General features: G+C 38.5%; 1 protein-coding gene across 1 annotated transcript; it reads right to left on the bottom strand.

The window, feature by feature from the left end:
* Positions 1-3,658: 3,658 nt before the first annotated feature.
* On the bottom strand, positions 3,659-15,694 carry tmem106ba (transmembrane protein 106Ba). Its single transcript, XM_038279574.1, has 8 exons — positions 15,577-15,694; positions 13,673-13,898; positions 12,735-12,798; positions 12,426-12,585; positions 6,843-6,983; positions 6,190-6,239; positions 6,052-6,105; positions 3,659-3,920 (listed from the first exon to the last, which is right to left on the bottom strand). The coding sequence occupies exons 2-8, from the start codon at positions 13,869-13,871 to the stop codon at positions 3,800-3,802; spliced, it is 789 nt and encodes a 262-aa protein (XP_038135502.1). The 5' UTR covers positions 13,872-13,898; positions 15,577-15,694; the 3' UTR covers positions 3,659-3,799.
* Positions 15,695-23,177: the final 7,483 nt, after the last annotated feature.

Genomic DNA, 23,177 nt, shown 5'->3' with positions numbered 1-23,177 from the left:
ACATTGCAGGAGAATGGTGGCTCTAAAGGGCCCAGAGTTGGAGAAATATGCATTTTAAATGATTAGTTTGGTGTTTCTGTGAGGTTTTCATCAGTAAAGGTGCCTTACAGGTAGAACATGTCATAAATTTTACATATCCCTAAAAGCAAAAAAAATAAAAATATAATCTAAAGTACATTATTAATTACAGCATAAAGAGCTCAATGAGCCGCAGTTAGTCAAAAAGGGGACATTTAAACCTCCTGAAATCCTTGGTCTGTTGTAGACTGACTAATCTATATTATTGTGAAGTTGTAAATAATTTGTATGAATGTGCAGAAAGATATGGAGTTTTTCCAGCAGGAGCAGACAAAAAGAGATGTCTCTTAATATTTAATTCAATTCAGTTTATTTATATAGCGCCAATTAACAAATGTAATCTAAAGGCACTTTACAGTTCACCAGATCATACAGTCAGATTAATTTTCTATCTAAGGAAAACCAGTCGATTGCATGCAATCCCTCACACTAAGCATGCTTGTAGCGACAGTGGAGAGGAAAAATTCCCTTTTAATAGGAAGAAACCACCAGCAGAACCAGACTCAGTGTGAGCGGCCATCTGCTGAGGCCGACTGGAGTTCAAGGAGACAGAAGCAGAGACACAAAAAGGAGCTGTAAAAGGCGGCCCCATCCAGGAAACACACAGCCAGGCAGATGAGCTCCAGGCCAGCTCCCATTTCAGAGGATGAAGAGAGCACATCCAGTTAGTCACAGTCAGAGAAAAAGGACTACACTGAAAAACAGGCCGATCTCCAACATCTAGAAACAAAGGTGTTAATGGCAGCAGCACAGCTGATATTTCTCTCCAGGATGGAGTCACAGCCAAACAGGAACAGACGAGGAGAAGCTACTATGATAAATAAGTAGAGGGAGCATAACGTTATAGATTGAACCAACAGATTCTGCAGAGTGTGAGAATATAGATAGAATGAAGCAAAATAATGAAATGAGGGTCCCTATGTTCTCCAGCAGTCTAAGCCTATAGCAGCATAACTATAGAGATAGCTCTGGATAACCTGAGCCACTCTAACTATAAGATTTATTAAAAAGGAAAGTTTTAAGCCTAGTCTTAAAAGTAGACAGAGTGTCTCCCTCACAGACTAACACTGGTAGTTGGCTCTGCAGGAGAAGAGCCTGATAACTAAAAGATCTGTCTCCCATTCTACTTTTAAAAATTCTAGAAACCACTAGTAAACCTGCAGATCAAGAGCGAAGTGGGTTAGGGAGATGAGATATTAACAGAGGTATTAAACTCCAGATTATTCACACACCTCAAATATTTCCATGTAGAATCATTTACATTCAAGTCAGTTTGCTTCTGGCAGGAAATAGAAGGGGTATATCTCAAAATATAAAACTATTTTAGAGATGTATATGTTGACAGAAACTGAAGGGCCTTCTTGCTATGACCTTCAGCTTTAGCTCCTCCATAGACACAAAATGAGAAAACTTTCAATACTAGATTGGTCATCTACTGTATGTTTGAATTCTAACAACAGTCTGTATATTCCACTTCATGATTGATTGATTGATTGATTGCTACGGTAAATTAGTTGGTTATTTCAGTGACTGATTACAATTACTCTGAGTTGTTACAGCCAAAGATGGTGACATTTGACTTAAAAGCTTTTATGTTACAAGTTTTCCCAGAAAAAAAAACTTGATTTCTTTCCAGACAGACATTTGCAGCTCACCATATAACTTATATCTGAACTACAATTTTAGGGTTGATGTAGCTTCAAGCAAAAACGCTGACATCAGGCATAGATGCCTCCGCATGAGGCTTTCCATCATTGGTTACTGCCGGTTCAGGGAGGACACATGTGGGAAATCCATTTCCTCTCAGCTTGTTAAAGAGAAATGTCAGACATATACATGAACTATGGAGTTTGGAGGAAGGTCTGCTGTAATGAGAATAACAGGTTTTAGGCATCTGTTTGAATGTTTAACCCTTTAACTAAAAACTCACTAGAAAGTTTAGTTTTAAGTTTGTTTTTGTGTTGCTGAGGAATAACTTTGTGCTCGTTTAGAATAAAGGTGACAAGAGTCCTTATATGGAGGGAACCAATAGAAAATGATTTTAAGTGCAGACAATTGCAGGATAAAAGAAAATTAATTTCCTTCTTCCTAAATATAATGCATGTCCCTCTATGCATGTTTTTCTTTTTACACATATTCAAGCTGAGATGTGGATCCAATTACTGACTTGGGTCCAACTGAGCAAGAGAACTGGCAGTCTGATGATTCTACCAGATGTGAACATACCAAGGCATACCGTTTTTAGACTGAATTCGTTTCACTGACCCAGAATGTCAAAAGCAAGAAAGATGAACAAAACCATAGTTTTTCTTATTGATCTATATGTTTACTGGGCTGTTAACTCCAGAAAAAGTTTTTTTTTTCTATAATAATCAGAGCCATTTTAGACCAGAAAAGGACAATATGCCTGCTTAATCAGACAGGTTGTCGAGCACCTATTATTTCTGAACGTCTAACAGTATGAATACAAGTCAAAAAAGTAATTTACTCTAATTTCTACAATACAACAACAGATAACAATGTTCAACTGTTTGAAAATGGGCACATTGTTCTGAATTCCACATATTTATCAAGATTTTAAAACATTTTTCAAGACTAGGGCTGAAAAACAAAAAAAAAAGGGGTAGCGTTTAAAGTACATTTTCTCTGTATATGTAAATGCAGGAGAATTAGACTTAGCGCCACCCAGTGGCATTAAAAACAAACAAAAAGCACAAAGAAACTAATAGGATAGAGTTATAATTTTATTTTTAATTTCATGCATGAAAGCCACAAAACCAAACTGATGTTAAAAACTATGCACATCTATTCTGTTATCATTATAAGAACGATTTGGTGTAAAAATGGTAGGAAAAGTCACATTAAGGTTTCAACATCAAACCCGGATGATAAATTAAGTTAGATGGGAAAGAATAGTTTCAGAATATATATCAAAATGATAGAAACAGGAAATGATTTTATAACGGATTAAAGTTATACAGTGCCAAGTGAATACAAAAAAAAAGTAAAGTAGGTAAAGTAGGTTCAGATTCATTTAAAACAAAGCAAATGAACACATTTCCTGAATGTTTAGCTTTCTGTAAATGCTCAGGTGTCGGTTTGGACCTAAACATTATTTTCCCTTTTACTACATTATTTATCTTTTTAATTATTCCATAAAATCTGTTAAGTTTAAAAATAGTTCTCTTTAACTGTGCTTTGATGAAACGGGAGAAAAACAAACAAATGACACGAGATAGTTGTGGTTAATATTGCACTAATTCACATAGAAAAGATCATAGGTGAAATAAAACAATAAAAAGAGGTTAGGTAGGTGAAGAAGTGTAGCTGAGAACTGCTCAGTGGTTTTCCGTCTCAGCTACCGTCAGAGTAAAGTGGTTTATAATCAGATGCAACAATCAAACTCTTCTGAAACACTTATTACTTCCTCCTAAACAAACATCAGACTAAAGTGTATCAAATCTATTGCTCTCCAGGATGTTTAGCATGAAAAATTATCAACCAGGAGCTTCCTCCATCCTCTGTTCCTGTTTGCAGTCGGCCTGGGGAAATTTCAACATTTAAAGCACTTTTTTTTTTAACAAATACTGACTGTGAAGAGTGTGATTGGAAAGGAAAGCAGGAGTTAAAACCAGATGAGTGTTTTAGGAAAGAAACATTTATCCATTTTCACAGAGGGCTGTGCTTTACATGTTTAGGTTCTTTTTTTTTCTTCTCCCTTTTATTGGTAGACCTGCACATGGCCGTGCATGGAGGTCGTGTTCCCCCCACAGTCCACGTACTGGTACATTTCCTGAGAGACCTGCTCCGTGTGACCGAAGTACGACGTCGTTACTGTTACCCTGAAAATCAAAAAACAAAACTTGTTAAAAGCCAGTTATCTACAGGAGACATATTAAAGCTTGATTTAGAGTCCTATGTCTATAACTCTAAAACAGTGTGTGAGTGCCCTCTTGTGGTACACAGATGAAATTAAAAACACTTAACCGGACCTTTTAGCTAATCAAATGTTTTTGAAGTTTAAAACTGTTTGAGGGAACAATGACTTCCACAGAAAACAGCTGGATGATTTTATTGGTTTGTTTCTAATGACCAGGCTTCCCCTAAATTTATGATGCCAACATTTTTCTTTTTGTTTTACATTTTAAATGTATTTTTTAGACGGTTTTAAAAATCTTACTGACTTAAAGACATTTATAAAAAAAAATAAAGATGGACCAACTGATGGATTGACTGAAAGAAAAATTATGGATGTTTTTTACAACTTGGAAAAAAAATTGAAAAAATAATATTTTAAAAAATAAAAACTGGAATCACAATTTAATACTGCCAGTTAGGACATTTTCTAGGATTGATTTATAATCTACTTTCTTGTTTATCTTTAAAACTAATTTTTCATTTAATTCTCTAATTGGAAACAAATTTATTGACTAGAAAAAACTTAATCTAAACAAATACTTTAGACACCTTTAAGTACCAAATATAAAGTCTCCTTTCAGTTATAACAAATCAACGTATTGATTAAAAGAATGAATATTTAAAAAGCTGAATAGTCATGTTTCAAATGTCAAAGATCAGACTGACCAGAAAATAGAGGAACAAAATGAAATATTTAAATTTACAGGAGTTTAATAAATTATAATATTCAAGGGGACTAAAAATTTTGATATTTAAATATACCAAAGACGTAACTTATTTTGAGCAATCATGACAGTGAATTGTGCCACCATTTAGCTTTTTGTAAGGCTAAAAATACAGAAGTCTCATTTAGAAGGCTGAAAAAAAAATCCATTATTTTCTCATATTAAATCCATTAAAAACATTTTTTTAAGAGCCAAGTTGTCCAAATAGATTTTATGGTTTAGTTGCACAACTAAGGCTACGTTCACACTGCAGCCTGAAGTGACCCAATTCCGATTTTTTTGCCCATATGTGACCTGTATCGGATCTTTTTATGACAGTCTGAACGACACCAATCGGATTTTTTCAAATGCGACCCAGGCCACTTGGATATGTGGTCCTGAATCCGATACGTATCTGATCTTTTCAAATGCGACCTGTGTCTGTACGGCCAGGTCGCATTCATCCGACCTACACGTCATTGATACTTGACAAATGTTACTAAACGTTACTAATCTGCGTCCTACTAAGCGGAGGCGGGAAAAACTAACAACCATGGCGGAAGATAACACAGAGAGCAGTCAATGGAGAGAAAGTGAGGTTGCTGACTTAATTCATATCTGGAAAGATAGCTCGATTTCAGACCAAACTCGAAGGGTCTTACCGGAACCTGGCTCTCTTTCTTTTTGATCTTCTTAAAAAGATTTCGTTCGTAATGTGCCTGCTCCTGTTGGAGAAGAACTTAAAGAACGCAATATACGCTGCGGTATTACGAGTCATGTTTACTTCCGCAAACACTGAGGACGCTTGCTACATGTGACGTCATCGCGTCCTCGAGTGCGCATGCGGGACACTTCGGTTGAACGCTTTCAGTTCACACAGTAGATCACATACAAGTCGCATATACTTGGAAGTGTGAACGGACACGCAAAAAAATCCGATTTCACAAAAAAATCGGAATTGAGCATTAAGGCCTGCAGTGTGAACGTAGCCTAATAGAAAGCAGCAGCAGACGTTCTGGTTTTCTCTGCGTCTTTCTTTCATTTCCACAACAGCTCAGTTTGATCACATTAGGCTAGAAACAAGCTGCATGACTGAGCAAATGAAATTAGGTGAGCTAATTAATTCTGGAGAAACGTTTGCTGGGATAAAGTAAAAGCCGGTTTGCATGTCAGTGTGGATAAATCAACAAGCAACCAAAGGTCCTCAGGCTGCTCCTGTTCCACAGCAGAGAGCTCCGTTTGCTCTGGGCGGATCTTCAACTGGTGTGGGTGAAACAATGTGAGAGCGTTCCCTGACTAATGAGGCTGAACCAATCCTATGATATAAATATCAGATTTAAACCATACTTACTGCATCATGACCACTATGTTGTGGACTTTAATAGTCGGCAAGGTGCAGTAATCACTAAGGGGTGAAAAAAAAAAAAAAAAAGTTTAGCAAGAAACATATTCATAAAGAATTAAAAACTATTTTAACATGGATACTCACAACATATAACTCATCTCGTCTGCAATGGTGGTGGGAACTGTGTAATCCAGCTTCAAAACACAGAAAATTAGATTAATTAATAACTTCTAAAGACCAGCGAGGCCTTTATTTCCATTCAAGCTAAAATTTGCGTCTAAAACTTTGAAACTCATGTCAATCAGTTAATCAAACCTTAAAATAAAAGGAAATAACATCTGTGATAAAAAGAAAAAACAGGTTTATGTCTGTTCAAAACTTGAGAAGTTATGAACAGATTTTAATGATTTTTCCACCAGAGGTGCGCACCGGTCCAATGAACATTTCCTTAAACTTTGGTGTTTATCCAAAGAGTTTTAGCCAGTCACAGTATAGGGCAAAATATCTTGCTTGGTGGAGATCTGACTCCCATTTTTACATTATAGCAGCTAAATGTTGCTAGTTAGGTTAAAGGAGATCAACAGCTATGAGTCACTTCTACCCTGAAGAAAGCAGACTTGTTCTTGTTCTGCTTCAAAACCTCCAGGGAAGGAGATCCTGGCCAACATGCAAACTGTTCACAGGTGACCAAATTCATGATGCATGTTCCATCTGATGGTGAAAGAACTGTCCTACAAACCTCAATGCCCTGTAGACGTTTTCTTTTTTCAAAGCTAAATGCCGAGTGTGGAACTTACCTGCCGTTCATCCAGAGGCATGATCACTGTGATGTTGTTGAGCTTGGTCTTTCCTATCACTGTCTTGGAGAACTGAACTTGTGCTGTTATGTTGGTCACAGATATGGCGTAGTAGTTGTTATTAGTTATGTTTAGAGTGTTCTGTTGGAAGGAAAAGTAAGAAATGCACAAAAAAGTGGGATCAACACGGATGTACACGAAAACTATGTCATAACTTTAGTTGATGTTCTCTTATCCATTATGCAGGCATACGCTGCATTAACTCCTATAAATTCTTGTATTGGAGCATAACCATCTAAAATAAGCATCTAGCCCCAGGATTTGTTTGACATCCATTTCTTTCAAAGGAAGCATGAAGCTGCTTTAGTCATACATAGTTTCTCCTATTCCTTCTTTTCACTGTCTTTGTCAGGCATCGCGTTTCAAACCAGCAACAAATGAGTTCTCCTTCATTTATCCGATCTGATGCATTTAAAAATAAATATACTTTGTGAACGCAAATTTACGGTGTGAGTGCCGAGGGTGATGGGAAAGACAGGTTCCACTTTAACCACAACCAATAGGCAGGCTGCAGCCGTGGTCCTAACAGAAAACACATTCATTCAGTATGTCACAATTTTAAGGCCTAATTTGGAACATCTATGGGGATTCAAGAAAGAAAAGCTGAACTGAATAATAGAAACAGGAATTAGAAAAACACCAATTATCCCTATTTGATGGGGAGGAGGTTTGGATGAGGGAGGATCGGTCTACTAAAGAACCAACTTTAAATACAAACCAATGGCTGTGTGCGAATGTGCGCCATAAGCGTTATACATGGCTAACCTAGCACAACCAGAGGGGATTACATGGAGCTCAATTCAGTCAGGTAAAGCACCTGTTGATTTCAGACAGATCTGTCTGGACCAATCACGGCACGGTAGGCGGGACTTTACGCTGCGTCACTCTCTGCATTGCTGCTAGCTTAACAGCAAGATGGCAAACGCAACAGAGCAATGTTTTACTGATGCCTTTTCCTGATGTCCTAAGAGACCGACTACCGTTGAAGTCTTTCCAACGCACAGCTTTAACATAACTTATTTTTTTAAAAGGAAGTATTTGATTTCCTCTGCTTTAAGTTTCACAGACTACAAAATTACAAAAGTCGAGTTTTTGCATCACGTCTGTAGTTACCCGACTGGTTCTAACCTGATGAGGCTGACACTGTTAGTCCCACCTAACGCTCCATCAGCTTTTTACCAGACTGACATGTCATATATACATCATATCAGTCAGGCTAGCCGGGCCATTATATAGTTGTTAGGCCATTTATACAGTGTTCCAATATCTAAGCGATGAATTATGAAGACCTAAAATTTACCCACAATTAGGGCTGAGTATTGTTCAAAAATTTTCGGTTCCGGTACCAATACCGATACCTTCACTTCGATACCGGTTCCTGAACGATACTTTTTTCGATGCCAGTTTTATAATATCAATTCGAAGATAAAGAAAATTACACAACATAAAAAATTACAAATCTTTTTATTTTAAGCTCTGATTTTTCCATTTACATTTTTCCTCTTACATAAAAAAAAAAAATCAGTGTCTAATATTCACTGTTACATCGTGAGGACCTTTTTACTTAGCAGTTTTCCTTTAGAAAAATTACCATGTCTAACAAACAAGCCCGTTGAATGGGATCCTATTGACAGCACACCGCTGGTATGTGGGGGTCTGAGTGGCTCCAACAGAAATATTGGAAGGCAGGATGAACTGACTGCACTGATGAAGTTTTCAGGTGGATTTTCCCACTTAAAAACATAATAAAACTACTTTATTCCCACTGATCACAGCAAATATAGCTGCAAGGCAAATAAAGGATAGAGTAGCTCCGCCCAACGCGCGTCAGAGCCACTTTTCGACCGCGCAGCCAGAGCAGCAAAGATGCTTCAGCCGCGCGTCAGAAGCTGGTACAAGCAGCAAAAAAGGAAGCAGCAGACGTGATTTTGCTGCTCCTGCTGTGTCCAGTTTGAAAGCAGCATGATTCACTCCGCTCTGGCTTTGCATTGCCCACGGGCTGCAGAGAGGAGGATGGTCGCGCCGGCTGCGGTCCCCTCTTCTTGCAGTCAAACACCGAGCAACTTTCTGCTCTTAAATTGTTTCCGTGCGCGATGTATTGCTTTGCGCACTATTGGCATCAGTCTTAATAAAGTGAAGCCGCACTTTTGACCTGGGGGGCATTTTAAAGGGGTTCCATGACGCTCGCAACCAGTTCACAACAGATACACATGAGCCCTGGCTGTAGGCGTGACCACCTGTGTATTTTTCCTGGATGACGCAATCACGTTAAGCGTTACAGCCAATCACCGAAACTTGGTACCAAAAGACGAGGCATGTTTCGATACTCTGTAGAACCGAAGCATTTCGGTCGGTACCATAAAAGAACCGAAGTTCGGTACCAAGCCCTACCCACAATGCACCTTGAAAATTGGCATTCTAGCATCCCAGAATGCTTTGCAAGAGCTCCCCTCAAAAAGCATCAATAGATTTGTTTTTTTGGCCAAGAGAAAAAAAAAAAATGGCACAGACACCGTGCGGGGAGCCGGAGTCAAATGACCAACAGGGAGTAAAAAGTAGTGATCATCTGTCCGAACTGTCGGTCAAGCGAGTTCACTATAGAGTCCCTGCTCTATAGTTATGGAGGGGTTAGGGTGGACGTTCGGACACAGCCATAGATTTTCTGTTGGTTTAAACACAACAGCATCATTTAAATCGGTTTCCATTTGCATGTTTCCAAGCAATACAATAACCTGACAACAGCCAGATGCATGTCTCGCTCCGCCCAGCTCCACTCACATACATCTGGGAACCCGCTCATTGAAAGTGATTTCCCCAACCGAATTTATGGTCTGTCCAATCAGGACGCAGGGTGGGTGTGTCCTGGAGTGGAGAAGCGACCGTGAGATTCCAACAACAATGGCGGCTCGCATTGAGGAAGCAAGCGTTAGCATTGATGCTGCTATTTCTTCTGTGTTGTCCAATCTATCTGATATTGTTTCATCAAAAGAACATCAGAGAACGGCTTGAAGGCTTTTGTTGGTGGAAACGATGTTTTCGCCCTTCTCCCGACCGGATTTGGCAAGAGCTTGATCTACCAAATGGCTCCTCCTCTCACAGCGTCACGGGTTAGCTTCGGTGTGAGTGGTTGAAATAGCACGTCAATAAAGATGACAGACAAGTGGCTTATCCAATCATATGCAAGGAGTTTTGATAAGGCCCAGCCTTCAGTAAAGGCAATTCCTATGGCGGGTTCCCAGATGTATGTGAGTGGAGCTAGGCGGAGTGAGACATGCATCTGGCTGTTGTCAGGTTAGCAATACAAGGCCTTGTCTATATAAAGACTAGGGATGGAACGGTATATGAAAACCATGCAAACCGTTCGGTTCGACTGTCTCGGTTCGGTTCACGTGTGTTGCGTTCGGTTCATGCGCAGCTCCTTTTTCTCATAGACGAAGCGTTTACACTCCAGAGCAGAAGGTGGCGGTACTGCAACCAAAGCCAACCACCAGTAGTAAACAGGAAGAAGAAGCGAAGCAGCGTAGCCGAGTGTAGCAGAAAAAAATCAGTTGTTGTGGAGAATTGTGTGGGTACGGTGAGTGGGAAAGAACAGGAGTTGGAAGACGTGCCAGCAGCACTTTATAGGTCTGCTGTATGGGACCGCTTTGCATTTAGAGTGACCTACGATGACGGCGGAAAGAAAGTTGTGGATAAAAGTGCAACAGTGTGCAAGCATTGTGCAACACGGTTTGTTTATGCTAACAGCAACACGACCAACATGTCAGGCTAACCCTGAAATCTCACATACTCCGTCAGCGCTCCGCTCCTCCCCGCTCCAGACCGCCTGCACAAAGCAAAGCACACAGCCTCCGCTGTGGCTCCTGTCCGCTCCACTCTGAGTTCCTTGGAGATTGTGGAGGTCATGCGCAAGATGATTAAATTCAAAGCAGCAAAACATGTGGAAATGATCCAGGGTTTCCGCGGATCATTAAAAATAATTACAATTTATTATTTTTTGGGGGATTTTTTAATTAATTTTTATGGGATTTCGGTGTAACAATCATCATATACCGAACCGAACAGTAAGTCGTGACCACGAAACCGTGAACCGAACCGTGATTTTGTGAACCGTTCCACCCCTAATAAAGACTCAAACCACTGCGGATCCAGACATTTGAATTGAGAAAGCTTCCTGGAGAGGTAGCGAAACGTCTTCAAATCTTGGAAACCAAGTCCAGTGGATTGTTTTTTAAAACGGAATGGAATGACTATGACCTGGATGACTGAGAATCTTCATCAGCATCATTTAAATAATTTAGATAATCGAATACTATGAAGAATAAAATTAAAAGTGAATGTAAATGTTCACTTTGTATCCATAAATATGATGGAGTGAACTAGTTGCATGTATTCATCTGTTTCTTGGTAACTGTCAGGGTCACAGGCTGAAAGACATGGATCTGCTGCCATAGACTTCAACACGGGGTCCATGGAGGTACTGCATGCGGGTCGCAAAAGTTTTTGTTGATTAGACTTTTTTTTTTCTTTTTTTACATTCCCCCCCTTCAACTTTTTCCACTGATTGAAACATTTAAATACACATTAACATGAAGTTGACACACTGAAGTAAACAGATAAATGGAGGCAGAAGATGGCTTTTGGTCATCAATGCACACATTCAGCGACACACAGGAGCTCTTTCAAGCTGGGCATCGTTTCATTCACAACACCTGTCCCATCTACTATGAATCAGAATCAGCAATACTTTAATAATCCCAGTGCGAAATTCATTTAATTACATTACTTCATCTGTAATTGAGTGACTGTAGGACCAGTTGGCTATAACACAATTTCATACTATATATTATTAGTTGGTCCCTCCTCCATCTCGCCATCAGTTTGCGGGTCCTTGGCCTGAAAAACGTTTAAGACCCCAGCCTTAGATAGAAGCCGATGGGTGGGCAATTCCAGTTCCTCAGGGCCAGTATCCTGATACTTTTAGATGTGCCTTTGGTTCAACACACCTGAATCAAGTAATTCAATGATTGAGATGACTCTGGGGGAACTGACTGCATACTGAGGAGATAACTCCGCCATTTGATTCAGGTGTGTTGGACCAAAGATTGATCTAAAAGTTGCAGGACACCAGCTCCAGGGACTGGAATTGCCCACCCCTGCAGCACCCTAATCAGCTAATTTTTTGTCAGGCCCTCAAAAAGTAATTAAACTCAGTACGCAGTCCTCTGAGTCACGGTGCTCTCCTTATATGATCATACGCTTTGTCCTACTCCTGTTACACATGACTAACATCCGTACCATGACAGTTTGTTGCCATTACATGCACCGTTACACCTCTGAGTGTTGTAGATGCTTTTATGTGTCAGCTGGAGATCTGCTGCTGGATTTATAGAATAAAATAAAAATGTTCCAAGTTTTCCTGCCAAAACATTGATTAGTTCAACCAGGTTATACCACAAGTGTTAAAAGAATATAAACTGCAGCCTCACAGCTGTACTTTTATGACTGACAGGTTTTTTTTCTTACTGTAATAGTGAGATAGACAATCCGTTGCTCCTGATCATAGGAAACATATGCAGACTTCACGCCAACGTAAGTAACATCGATGGAGCGCGGGAAGAGGAAGAAAACGGCGAGGCCTGACAGCAGCAGGCAGAGGGCCACGGAAATGGTGACATAGAGTTTTCTGGAGGAAAGAGGAAAAAAGAAGTGGGAACTTGAAACCAGACGATGGTTTTATACCCCTTCCTACTGCAGCTGCTGAGTTTTTTTTTTTGTTTCAGACAGGGAAATGAAGCTGCTAATCCATAAAATAAGGACAGAGTTCAGACTTACGTCCTGCTTGGCCTGAGCCTTTGGTCGCTGTATGGAATCAGAGCCACAAGCTGGTTCTCCTGACCTGTTAAGCAAAGCAATATAGGAGTTTAACATTGAACAGTGTTTATTTACTTCTGCCTTTCACTGACGAGTTAATCTTTAAGCAAATAGGAATTACTGTTAAAGTCAAGAAGCTCAGGTTGGGAAAGCTTATCTGTATATTTTCAACTACCAGAAGAATGATTTGTTTACACTAGAAAAAGTAATGAAGTAGCAACTGTAACTGCAGCTCAGAGGTTTAAAATGTTCTTAAAATTCATCTTCCTGCAGACATGAGTCCCGTGGATAAAAAGTTGTACTAGGAAGGCCATAGAAAGTGGAAGAAAGAAGTTGCATATAACGAAGGGCCTAATTGGAAGCAGCACTGCCTGCCTGCCTCCATACCACATGCCGGAGAGTTTTTACTTCAGACGTCAAAAAAGAAACACGTTATCTTAAGGAGGATCTCTAGAAAAATGTTTGTGTGCAATTTAATTCAATCCCCCTCAGTGGTTCCTCCAGGAGCGAACCCTGGTACAGTGATAACAAGTAGGTTCAGACCAGAAACAGGAAGGTTTTTCACTCAGAGAAACAAAAAAATCTTGGCTTTTCAATTGCAGACATCAGCACTTTGCTGCAAACAATCGCATAATTAAATTGTCCAATTAAAGAGTTCTAGTAAAGAGTTTCTTGCTAAATATGGCTGCACAATATAAACAAGATGGTGCTTATAATTTCATGTGCAACTCAAATACATTTGCATACATTTGGAGTTAAAATAAAAAAAAACCTGAATAAAGTCTTGGAGCCAGCTTTTCTGAAATAAAACTTTTTAATCATCCATAACACTTTGGACTGGAATGATTCAGATTTTAAATGAGCCATATTTCTATCCTTATTCGAATTCAAGCTTTTACCTCGTGGGATTCTACCAGTACCCTGGCATGTCGGACAGGTGACGCTGTCCCGTCCGGTGAACTCCACATACGGGAACTGAGACACGTGTGCATGCTTCCCGTCCTCCTCTGTGTGACCGTCTTTGAACTCGCCATTTGTCGTCAGCGCGTCTTGACTTTCATCTTTGTTTTTGGCCAAGTGTGACGGGGCCCGGCCCATGGCTGCTGCTGCTGCTGATTCTGTCGACTGCAGAAAACAGAAACAGATCACATTAGCAAGAGGAACTGACACAGAAGAGCATGTTGGCTGACTAACAACATGCCAGGGAACCATTTGAATGTGAAATTGGAACCTGGACAGACTCCAGGAAATATTTCCCCAGGAGAAGAGGCTGCAGCTGGTGCAAATGAAACGATCCATTGTGACACTAGACATTAATTAATAAACTTTATTTTATGAGTATTTTTTACTATTTTGCGTTTTCTCCAAGGGTGATAGCATTAGAAATAATTAATCCTTACATAATAAAAAACTGACCTTTATAAATAATAAACTCCTCTCCCTGGAGTCTCGGTTTCATTAATATGCTCCAAGTCTGAAAGACAATCTTTGTATTTTTCTTATTTAAATACATACACCCTAGACATTTTAGAAAAGGTTTGATCAAGTGAGATGTCTCAAATGGAGAACAATAGTAAACATAAGAACATTTGACCCAAGCATTGTGTTTTTAATCATCATCCCAATATTGGATATTTTAGGTGCAGGCTTATATAAACTAAAATTAGTTTTTTGGCTGGTATCAAACCAATATTGATATCAGTTTGGGAGAAAAAAAAAAAGGCCCTTTTTTATTATGTCAATCAAACTTTCAGGTTCCATCATATCAAACTTCTAAAATAGTTTTTTTTTCTTCTTTAAATTGCCAATGCTTTTTGCACAGTTTCTAATTCAGTTTCTAATTCATGCTGCTGTCATTTTGCACATCTCCTATGTAATATCCTTTACTGTAAAAATCTCCAAAGCTGTATAAAGTTATCTATTCTCCATGTGAATAGTTTTATATTGTTAAAACACTTTAGAGTACAGTGTTTTATTTTTTTTTTTTTAACTCTTCACCATTATGTTATTCTTATACATTTTTCTAAGGTCCAAATTTGTGTGATCATTTATTCTATTATATTTTTACTGCTGTAAACATAAGAATTTCCCTATTGTAGAACAATTAAGGGATTTTCTATTCTATTCTTTAAAAACCTTTATATCAAATTGGTGTTTATCTTTTCCCCCCCTTTTCTATACTAGCCCTTGTATCTTTTTACCTCCATCTGAGTTTCATTCTGATGGAGGAACACCTGAAATTTCCCACAAACAGACATTAAAGGTAATTTCTCTTCTATATGGTAGAAACAGGTTTAAACCGCCTGCAGACACATGGCCTCTTCCAGCTAATAGTTTAATAGGTTTAGTCTGTTGCAGGCTGCAGATTTTTAGGTCACAATAATCTTTGTAGGTTAGCCTCAGTAGGTGAACTGAGAACGGTCTAAACTAAGAACCAGTCAAAGTGTGTTTTAAAGGTTGAGGCGGACAGTTTATCCATGTTTGGGTGATACCAGTGAGGAGCAGGCAGGCCTCCGCCATGATGCCTGATGGAGCTAACCGACAACACAACCAATCGGTCAGCCTGGCGAACAAAAACATCAAAACGCTGTTATTTTTACCACTAAAAACGACTGTTGTTTAATCTGCTTCATTATGAAACATTTAAAAGAAACACTTCTTAAGGTGCACAAAAAAAAAATACATTTGACGAATAAAGGATAGCTTGACGACACATATATCGCACGAAAATTGCGTCTCACGCAAACTAGTAAATATTAATAAAGAGAAAGAAGCCAGGTTAATGTGTTATTTAAGGGCTTACCTTTAATGTTTTTTATAATAACGCGTCTCCCATCCGCTGTAATTGTTCGGCGTTTGTTGTGGTTCAGCCAGAAGAGCGGAATGAATTGGGGAACGCCCCTCCTCTCTCCTGATTGGACAGAACAGATCGAGGGGGTCTCTTATTGGCTGCGTCTGCAGATGCGGTTCAAAGCGACTCCTTTACTGTGACATAACATTATTTTCATGCATGCATGTTTCTGAAGCACCTATTTCATGTCAAAAGGGATGACCAAATGTCTAAGCATGATGAGCAAAAGTAAAACATCACTGTTTCTAAAATATTTTGCTTTGATCAGTTTCATACTTCTGTAGTTTTCTTAATCTAATTGATATATTTGCGATATTTATTTATTTATTCCTTTATTATTGTAAAATCCACTTTTTTATTTAGCGCATAGGAAAATAAACTTTATAGAAAGGAAGATCCGTTTTGTAAAAGGACTGAAAAAACATTTATAATCAGAAATAACTAATGCTAAAATGATCAGAGTGGTATTTTTTTTTTTTTTTTTTTGTTATTTAACTTTATTCAAGTCATAATTTTACATTAATTCCCTTTGGAATGGAAGCCGGATGTATTAACTCAGTTGCATATAATTGAACAATATTTCCCACAGAGTAGTTTTACTTCACCATAATTTTTAATGTATAATTGATTACAATTATTATGCAACTGTATGACTCCAGTTTCTGGATATTGTAGTTAGTTTCCTGAATAGGGAACATTAACATAAAAACAGACATGGAGACACAGTTATACTTTATCTTAAAGTGACATTTCTTTTCAGCTGAAGCTGATGTGCCACAAGAAGGTTAATTATATATCCAGTAAACTGGATATATTGTCACATGGAGTAAATTATTCTTTTAAAACTTTTGTAAAAGTTAGGTAAATATTTACCTTACAAATGCTCATTCCTAAAAACATCCATCTTTTCTTGTTCCGTCAGAGTCACAGTGGGGCCAGTGCCTATCTCTGGCAGTCTATGGGCAAAAGGCAGGGTACACCTTGAACAGCTCACAAGTCTGTTGCAGAGCAACACAGAGACAGATGCCGGTGTGCACACAATCAATTTAGAGAAACCAATCAACCTAACAGTCGTGTTTGTGGACTGTGGGAGGAAACCGGAGTACCCGGAGAGAACCCACATATGTAAAGGGAGAACATGCAAACTCCATGCAGAAAGATGCTGGGCCAAAGCTACGATGCTAACCACTGCATCACCATGCAGCCACCATTTCTAAAACATTTAAGCTTTTTTTTTTCTACTAGACAGAAACTATACTAGAAGCAGCTTTTATTATACTCTAAACTAAACAGACTTTCCTTTTGTGGTATTTGATTACAAAAAAAAGTTAACATTAGCAGCAGCCTCTATGACTCACCTTCAAGGTGTTTTTTGAGGTTCCCTTCAGGCATCTGTGCAGGACAGTTAAGTTTGTCCATGATATATATTATATAAATTCAGCCATGGATGTAATTTTGACATCCAAATTCACTGATTTGTTGATGTGACCCAAGAAACTTTACAAAAATTGCCGACCTTTTAGGTGCAGTGGAGGGTCTGTAATGTTGTTGGTCTGTTGATTTCAAAAGCCAGATTAATCCTTGTTAGACTGCATTGCATTGATTTAAACACACTGAAATTTTAAATAAAAAAACATGTCAACTTTAATGGAAAAGAGAAGTTTTTTGGCATCTTTTATGATGTTAATGATCCACATCATATGGCCAGATATCACAGAAATGTCTAGTTGCCTTTGCCTGTTTTTTTTTTTATCACAGAAATGGTTTTATGGATGCAAACATTGTTCTGTTGACATCTCACCTCAATTTAATTGGACTTATTCATCAATAAAATAGATTTATTGGGGAAAAGATAGTATAGGAAAGGATCCAGAACTTTGGATTCTAGCGAAATACATTACAAAGCATGAACAGCAAGAGTAGCAATAATTATTCCATGGATAATTTGGCTGAAAAGCTATTTTCTAAAGGAAATCATTTTACTACATAATAAATGTATGACCCCGGTCCTCCAGATGATGGCGCTATGCTGCTTTTAGTAAAATCCTCTTGTTGACAGCAGTGAACCTGGTGTCATCTCTTGTAAACAACATGGTCATTAGATCCCAGGAACAAACTGGTAATGTATTTATTTTAATCTGTCCTATAATCTCTGTGATCTCAGAGAGACCCCTCTGAATTCTTTAAACACAGGTGAGTTTGGAGAAAACAGTGAGTGGCTAATATAAATGATAACTGCTGCTCACTTGGAGACTGAAAAATTACACCCTTACCATATTAATCTTGTTTTAAGGTTCCAATAGATTTCCCTTTTAAAATGTTTATTGTTTTTCAAACAGTTTATGTCCATCTCTGATCATATTATATCATATATCTCTTCTCTTAGTGTCATAGAAATCCAAATAAACACGCATCAAATGCTGTTTAATGCAGATTGAGACGTCCTATTTGGCATCATCACCTCTGTCCAAGTGCCAGATCTAAACGACACGAATCAGCATCAGCAGCCGCTTCGAATATCCCCACCTAAATACGGATTTACTGCTTGAGAAAAATATGATTTTAATGACGTGCACTCACAGTGTTTTCTAAATGTTCTGCCAACCATCTAGTCTGCGAATCCCTCAGAGTTTCACAATGATTGTGTGATGAGTGTACAGCAAGAAACAACATTAACTGAGGGCTGAACCTGAGGGGGGTGGGGGCTGACATGAAAAAGATGAAGCTCAGATCTGAGAGTTCGGGATCAGATCACTTCCTCTTCTATTATTAACCAAGTAAGAAATTACCACCGGCTTCTTGATGTGCCAGCAGGCGTTGGTGGGAATGTCAGCTCACTAGGCTCCCTGGCAAAAAAGCAGTGATTGTTGCAGTTGAAAGGAGGACAGCACAGTGAGCTGACTTCTATTTTCTCTGATCTGAAACAATGTGAATATTTAGTTTTTTCCGATCTGTTTAGAGATTTCTTTACTTTTTTGCTATGTATTGGATATATATATATATATATATATATATATATATATATATATATATATATATATATATATATATATATATATATATATATTGGATTCCCTCTTGATGTCTATGCTTATTATTCACCATTTCCAATATTTCTATTAAGAATTTTCTTTCCTTTTTTTCCTGGGTTATTTCTGGACATATTATCGCCACATCAAACATTGGACATTATTTTAGCACCTAGACTATTTGAAAGCTTAATTTAGATGCAACTTGGCTTAAAAATAGACCTTATTATATTCTTCTAAATTTATTTAATTGGTATACAGAGTTTAACCCTTATGTCATTAGTTACAAACTGTATCTCCAACAAAAAACAAAAGAACAAAAAAATGCAGTACAAACTCTTTACTACAAACTCTACACTACTTACACTATCAGTATACATTAATTAGGCATAACATTATGTTACAGTGTCTAACAGCACTGGCAAAACTGCTGCATCAGGATGAGAATTGGACTCCATTAGACCTCTGAAGAAAAGTGGGGGCATCGGACATCAGCTTCAGGTACTTTCTGTCCTGGAAGTTGTGAGATATACCTAAACATGTCCGGAACCTTTTCTGCATTGTGATAGATTACATTATCCTTCTCAAAGAGAGGTCTGCCATAAAGGAACACTATGTCCATGAAAGGGTGGTACTGTGTCCGGCAATGTTAGGTGGCTGGTGTGTGTCAACATCTTCATGGATGACAGAACTCAAGGATTTCCATATTTTTTATGTCACAGCCTCCACCAGATTACCTTCATGGATTGCATCCCGGTGCTATTTGTTCCCAAGGTAAGTGAGCCACTCTCATCCATCCATCCAGCTAATGTAAAACCAAATGTTGTTTGTTGTCCTAGGCCATCTTCTTCTAAGTTGCTGCTGTCCAGTTTTGATGCTTAACAAATCTATGCAGCATAGCAACCTGTGATGAATTACATTAAATTTTAACTTCTATAAGAACCAACATTGGCTTATTTTATGAGGCTAATCCATGAATTAAGGGTAAAGTTCCTGTTTACCCATTAGATATGTTGAACAGGTTGAACGCTGTTTCTCTTCCACCAAGTAAATACCAAGAACATTTTTATCAGTGCAAATAATGTCTGCACGACTTTGCATGATATGAGGTCTTGGCATTATTGTCTCGCTGCTTTTTCTGCGACAAGTAAAAAAATTCATAACATGGGATCATACATGCAATATATATGGTAATTGAGCAGCAATGCCCATGCCATGAAATATTTTGAAATATACAACATATGTAATAAAGCTTAAATATATACTACATATGCTATAGTATCATAGGCATTGAAAGCTTATGCTTCAATATTTAAATATGCTATTAAAAGACAATGTAGATTTTTTATGAATATGATGGAAATACCGTATTTTAGTTTTTTAGGATGTTCAACTCACTGTGAAAACATGAAAATAGTTTCCTCAATTCCTCAAGTTACTTTTGTAAGCTTGTTCATGAATCAATGATGAAAAGTTGGCTACTGAAACAGGAAGGCACAACAGGAACATGAGAACAAGACAAGGCACTGTTGGAATATTACAACTCCAGCAACCCCAGCCAGAGAGACCACATAAAAAGACGAGGTGCGTACCCACAGTCCAAACTGAAATCTAAACATCTAGTACCTTGGTATTCCAACGTACACAAACAACAGTTGGTTTCATAATTAGAGGGCCAGGAGATCCAACACATAAAAGCTAAAAAAAAAAAATGGGGACAAAAAAACATGGTCAGATGTGGTGCCAACATCAACCCCCCTGCTTTAGAGCACCAAGACCCAATGATGCAAGAAAAACTGTATGGGAGAACCACCTAAATAAGATCAAGGTTCCATTATAAGCTTCTCAACCCTGACAGGCTGATCTTCATTGTCCCAGCTCAGGTGAACACAAGCCATTACATAGCCATTACATAACAACAATGATGCAACACCCTAAATGGCTGGCTAAAGGCCAATAATTAAAAATAAAGCCTATGAATAAATGCCCCACACATGTATCCCATACAGCCCATCCAATATTTAGCTATGTACTATATATTGCATATAGAATATTGTAAGTTTTATATTGTATATACCTATAGATTCTGTATTCTGTATCTCCTGTAGTGCCTGAAGTTGTACAAGGTCTAAAGCACTTTCAGAGCCTTTACTGCAAACTCCATGGGACTGTGAAAAAGAAAACAACTTTGAGGCTAATTTCAAGCCAATCGCTAAAATGGTGGGTTCAACCCCAAATCCAGCATCTGCAGGCTAAACACTAAGTGCAAAGAAGAGGGCATGGATGTACCACCGACAGATAGCTATAGTGGCTAATATGACTTATTCCTACCGGTATCTAGAGAGGGCCGGGCCGAAGGCAGCACAGAACAAACCAGTATCTCACAGGAGGGGGCAAGATACTAGCAAGAAAGGAATACATGGAACATCATAACCAAGTGGCTGGTATAGTGTACAGAGACATTTATGCAAAGGACAAACTGGAGACCCCCAGGTCAAAATGGGAACCACCCCCCTAAGTGGTAGAGAATGAGAGAGATAGGATCCTATACAGAAAAATTGATAGTTACCAACCAGCTGGACATTGTGACAGTTGATAAGCTGTAGTGATCAATATGGCCATTCCAAATGATTTAATTATGACGAAAAAAGAACATGAGGTTCAGGGATAAACAAGAAAGAACTCTGAAGCTGGATGCAATTGTGGTGGCTGTCGTCATTATAACACTCATGACAGTAACCCCCACACCAGAGAAGTGGCTCAAACAGATACCCAGAAAAACGTTAGACATCTCAGTCCAGAAGTTTGCAGTTTTAGGGACAGCTAGGATGCTGCAAAGAATCCTCAAGCTAGTTTTGTACCAAGGCCTCAAGCAGAGGATCCGATACTCAATAGTGTAGATTGTGATTTACTATGGCAAGTTTTTTTCATTTAATAAAAACCCTCCAAACAGAGGAGCTCTGTGTGCAAGGGAAACAGCACTTATGTAAATAAGAAGCAGATCAGATTTTTCTGTCAATAGCACGTTTGTATGACTGCACAAATGTAAATGTTGTTTAGTTGTTAAAAAAACGTTCAGTGATTGCACATAAGTGCCTCTTTCTCTCATTTTCTCCAAGTGAATGGATGAGCCCACACAATTATGTCTTATTTATAGTTAAACTTGTGTAAGATCGTAAGAAATCTATACTTTACAAGCTTTTTCTTTATGAATGAGCATTTGAAGGGCACCTAGTAGTGACTGTGAGAGCTCTGTGGGAGTGGAAACAGCTCTAAGGTAAATCAGGGTTGGATTGGAGATGTTCAAAAGATACAATTAAAACAGTGAGGAAAAAAATGGCAGAACTGGTCCTAAAATGTATCCTGAGAGATCTTAAGTTAACTTTATTAACTATTTGCACAAAAAAAAGGAAATTTTTTGTGCTTTGCAAGACACTCCGAGAAAAAGTTAACAAACAATCTACTGGACTTTGTTTTTAAGTTTGAAGACATTTCATTTCCCATCCAGGAAGCTTTTTCAATTCAAAATGTCAGGAATAGCATTTAGTTAGATAGCATTGAGTAAATTTGCTCTCAGAAATCAAGCAAACTGGCTGAGTCCTGATTACAGGTGCCAGCAGGATTTTAAAATATTATGTCCTTCCAACTCACAGGACCATTGCTGGTGAATTTATTCATTCTACACATGACTAGGTCCACAACATGTCTAAGGAAGCCTGCGAAACAGGAGCTCTGGTTGGAGGTCTGCTAAGTGAAGATGCTGCCTGCTCGTCCTCGATAAGAAGCAGCGAGTTGTGAGGACATGACAGCCTACTTCAGGTGTCAGCACTTCAAACCAGGAACACGGCTCTGAGGGGATGCTTGACACTCCCCATAGACGAGGTGAAGTGGAGGATATTCTGAGTCGGCTGTATTTCATGTCTGGTGTCAACTGGCTCTTAACCTAAATGAGAAAAAAAACATAGAGTAAGTCAGTTTTTGCTTTCAAAGAATTTTCATACGCCGTAATAGTACACATTTGACTGACAGACCTCTAATGGTATATTAAAAGCAATTTCCAGCGCTGCAGTGTGAGTTCCCACGGTTTACTTGGCAAGCATGTGACACAGAGCGAGTTGGATCTAATGAGAAATTACAGGGAATCACTGAGAGGTGTATTACTATTGGTTCCAGTCACATACAGCTATAAGGCTCATAAAAAGAGCAGTGATAGTGAGCATAAACGTCTCTGAAGGAGCTCCTTAAAGCAGCATTTAAGTCACTCAAGCATTTCTCCTAAGCCTTGCATTGTTAAACTTATTCAGCTTAATTATAGCATTGGTTCACAGCAAATGTTGTCAAGACACTTTACAAAACAAACAGATACAATCTCTTTGCTGAAAGGTAAACTTGATGATTGATGATCAAATATTTTCCATTCATATGGAAAACCAAGCAGTGTGACTGTTGTACAATTTACTCACCTGTGTTGTTGTGTATTCAAAGCTCTATCATGTTAATGTCAAGTCTTATGCTGGCTGTTAT

Source organism: Cyprinodon tularosa, unplaced genomic scaffold, assembly GCF_016077235.1.
Source record: "Cyprinodon tularosa strain WSP-4 unplaced genomic scaffold, ASM1607723v1 ctg151, whole genome shotgun sequence".
NCBI lineage: Eukaryota > Metazoa > Chordata > Actinopteri > Cyprinodontiformes > Cyprinodontidae > Cyprinodon > Cyprinodon tularosa.
The sequence above is the reverse complement of the archived record's forward strand: the minus strand, read 5'-3'. Positions and strand labels throughout refer to the sequence as shown.

Coding starts and splice junctions, on each gene's coding strand:
- tmem106ba (XM_038279574.1), bottom strand. CDS start 13,871: ATGGGCCGGGCCCCGTCACACTTGGCCAAAAACAAAGATGAAAGTCAA. Junction 12,586..12,734: donor AGGCTCAGGCCAAGCAGGAC/GTAAGTCTGAAC, acceptor TCTTTCCTCCAG/AAAACTCTATGTCACCATTT. Junction 6,106..6,189: donor GACGAGATGAGTTATATGTT/GTGAGTATCCAT, acceptor TTCACCCCTTAG/TGATTACTGCACCTTGCCGA.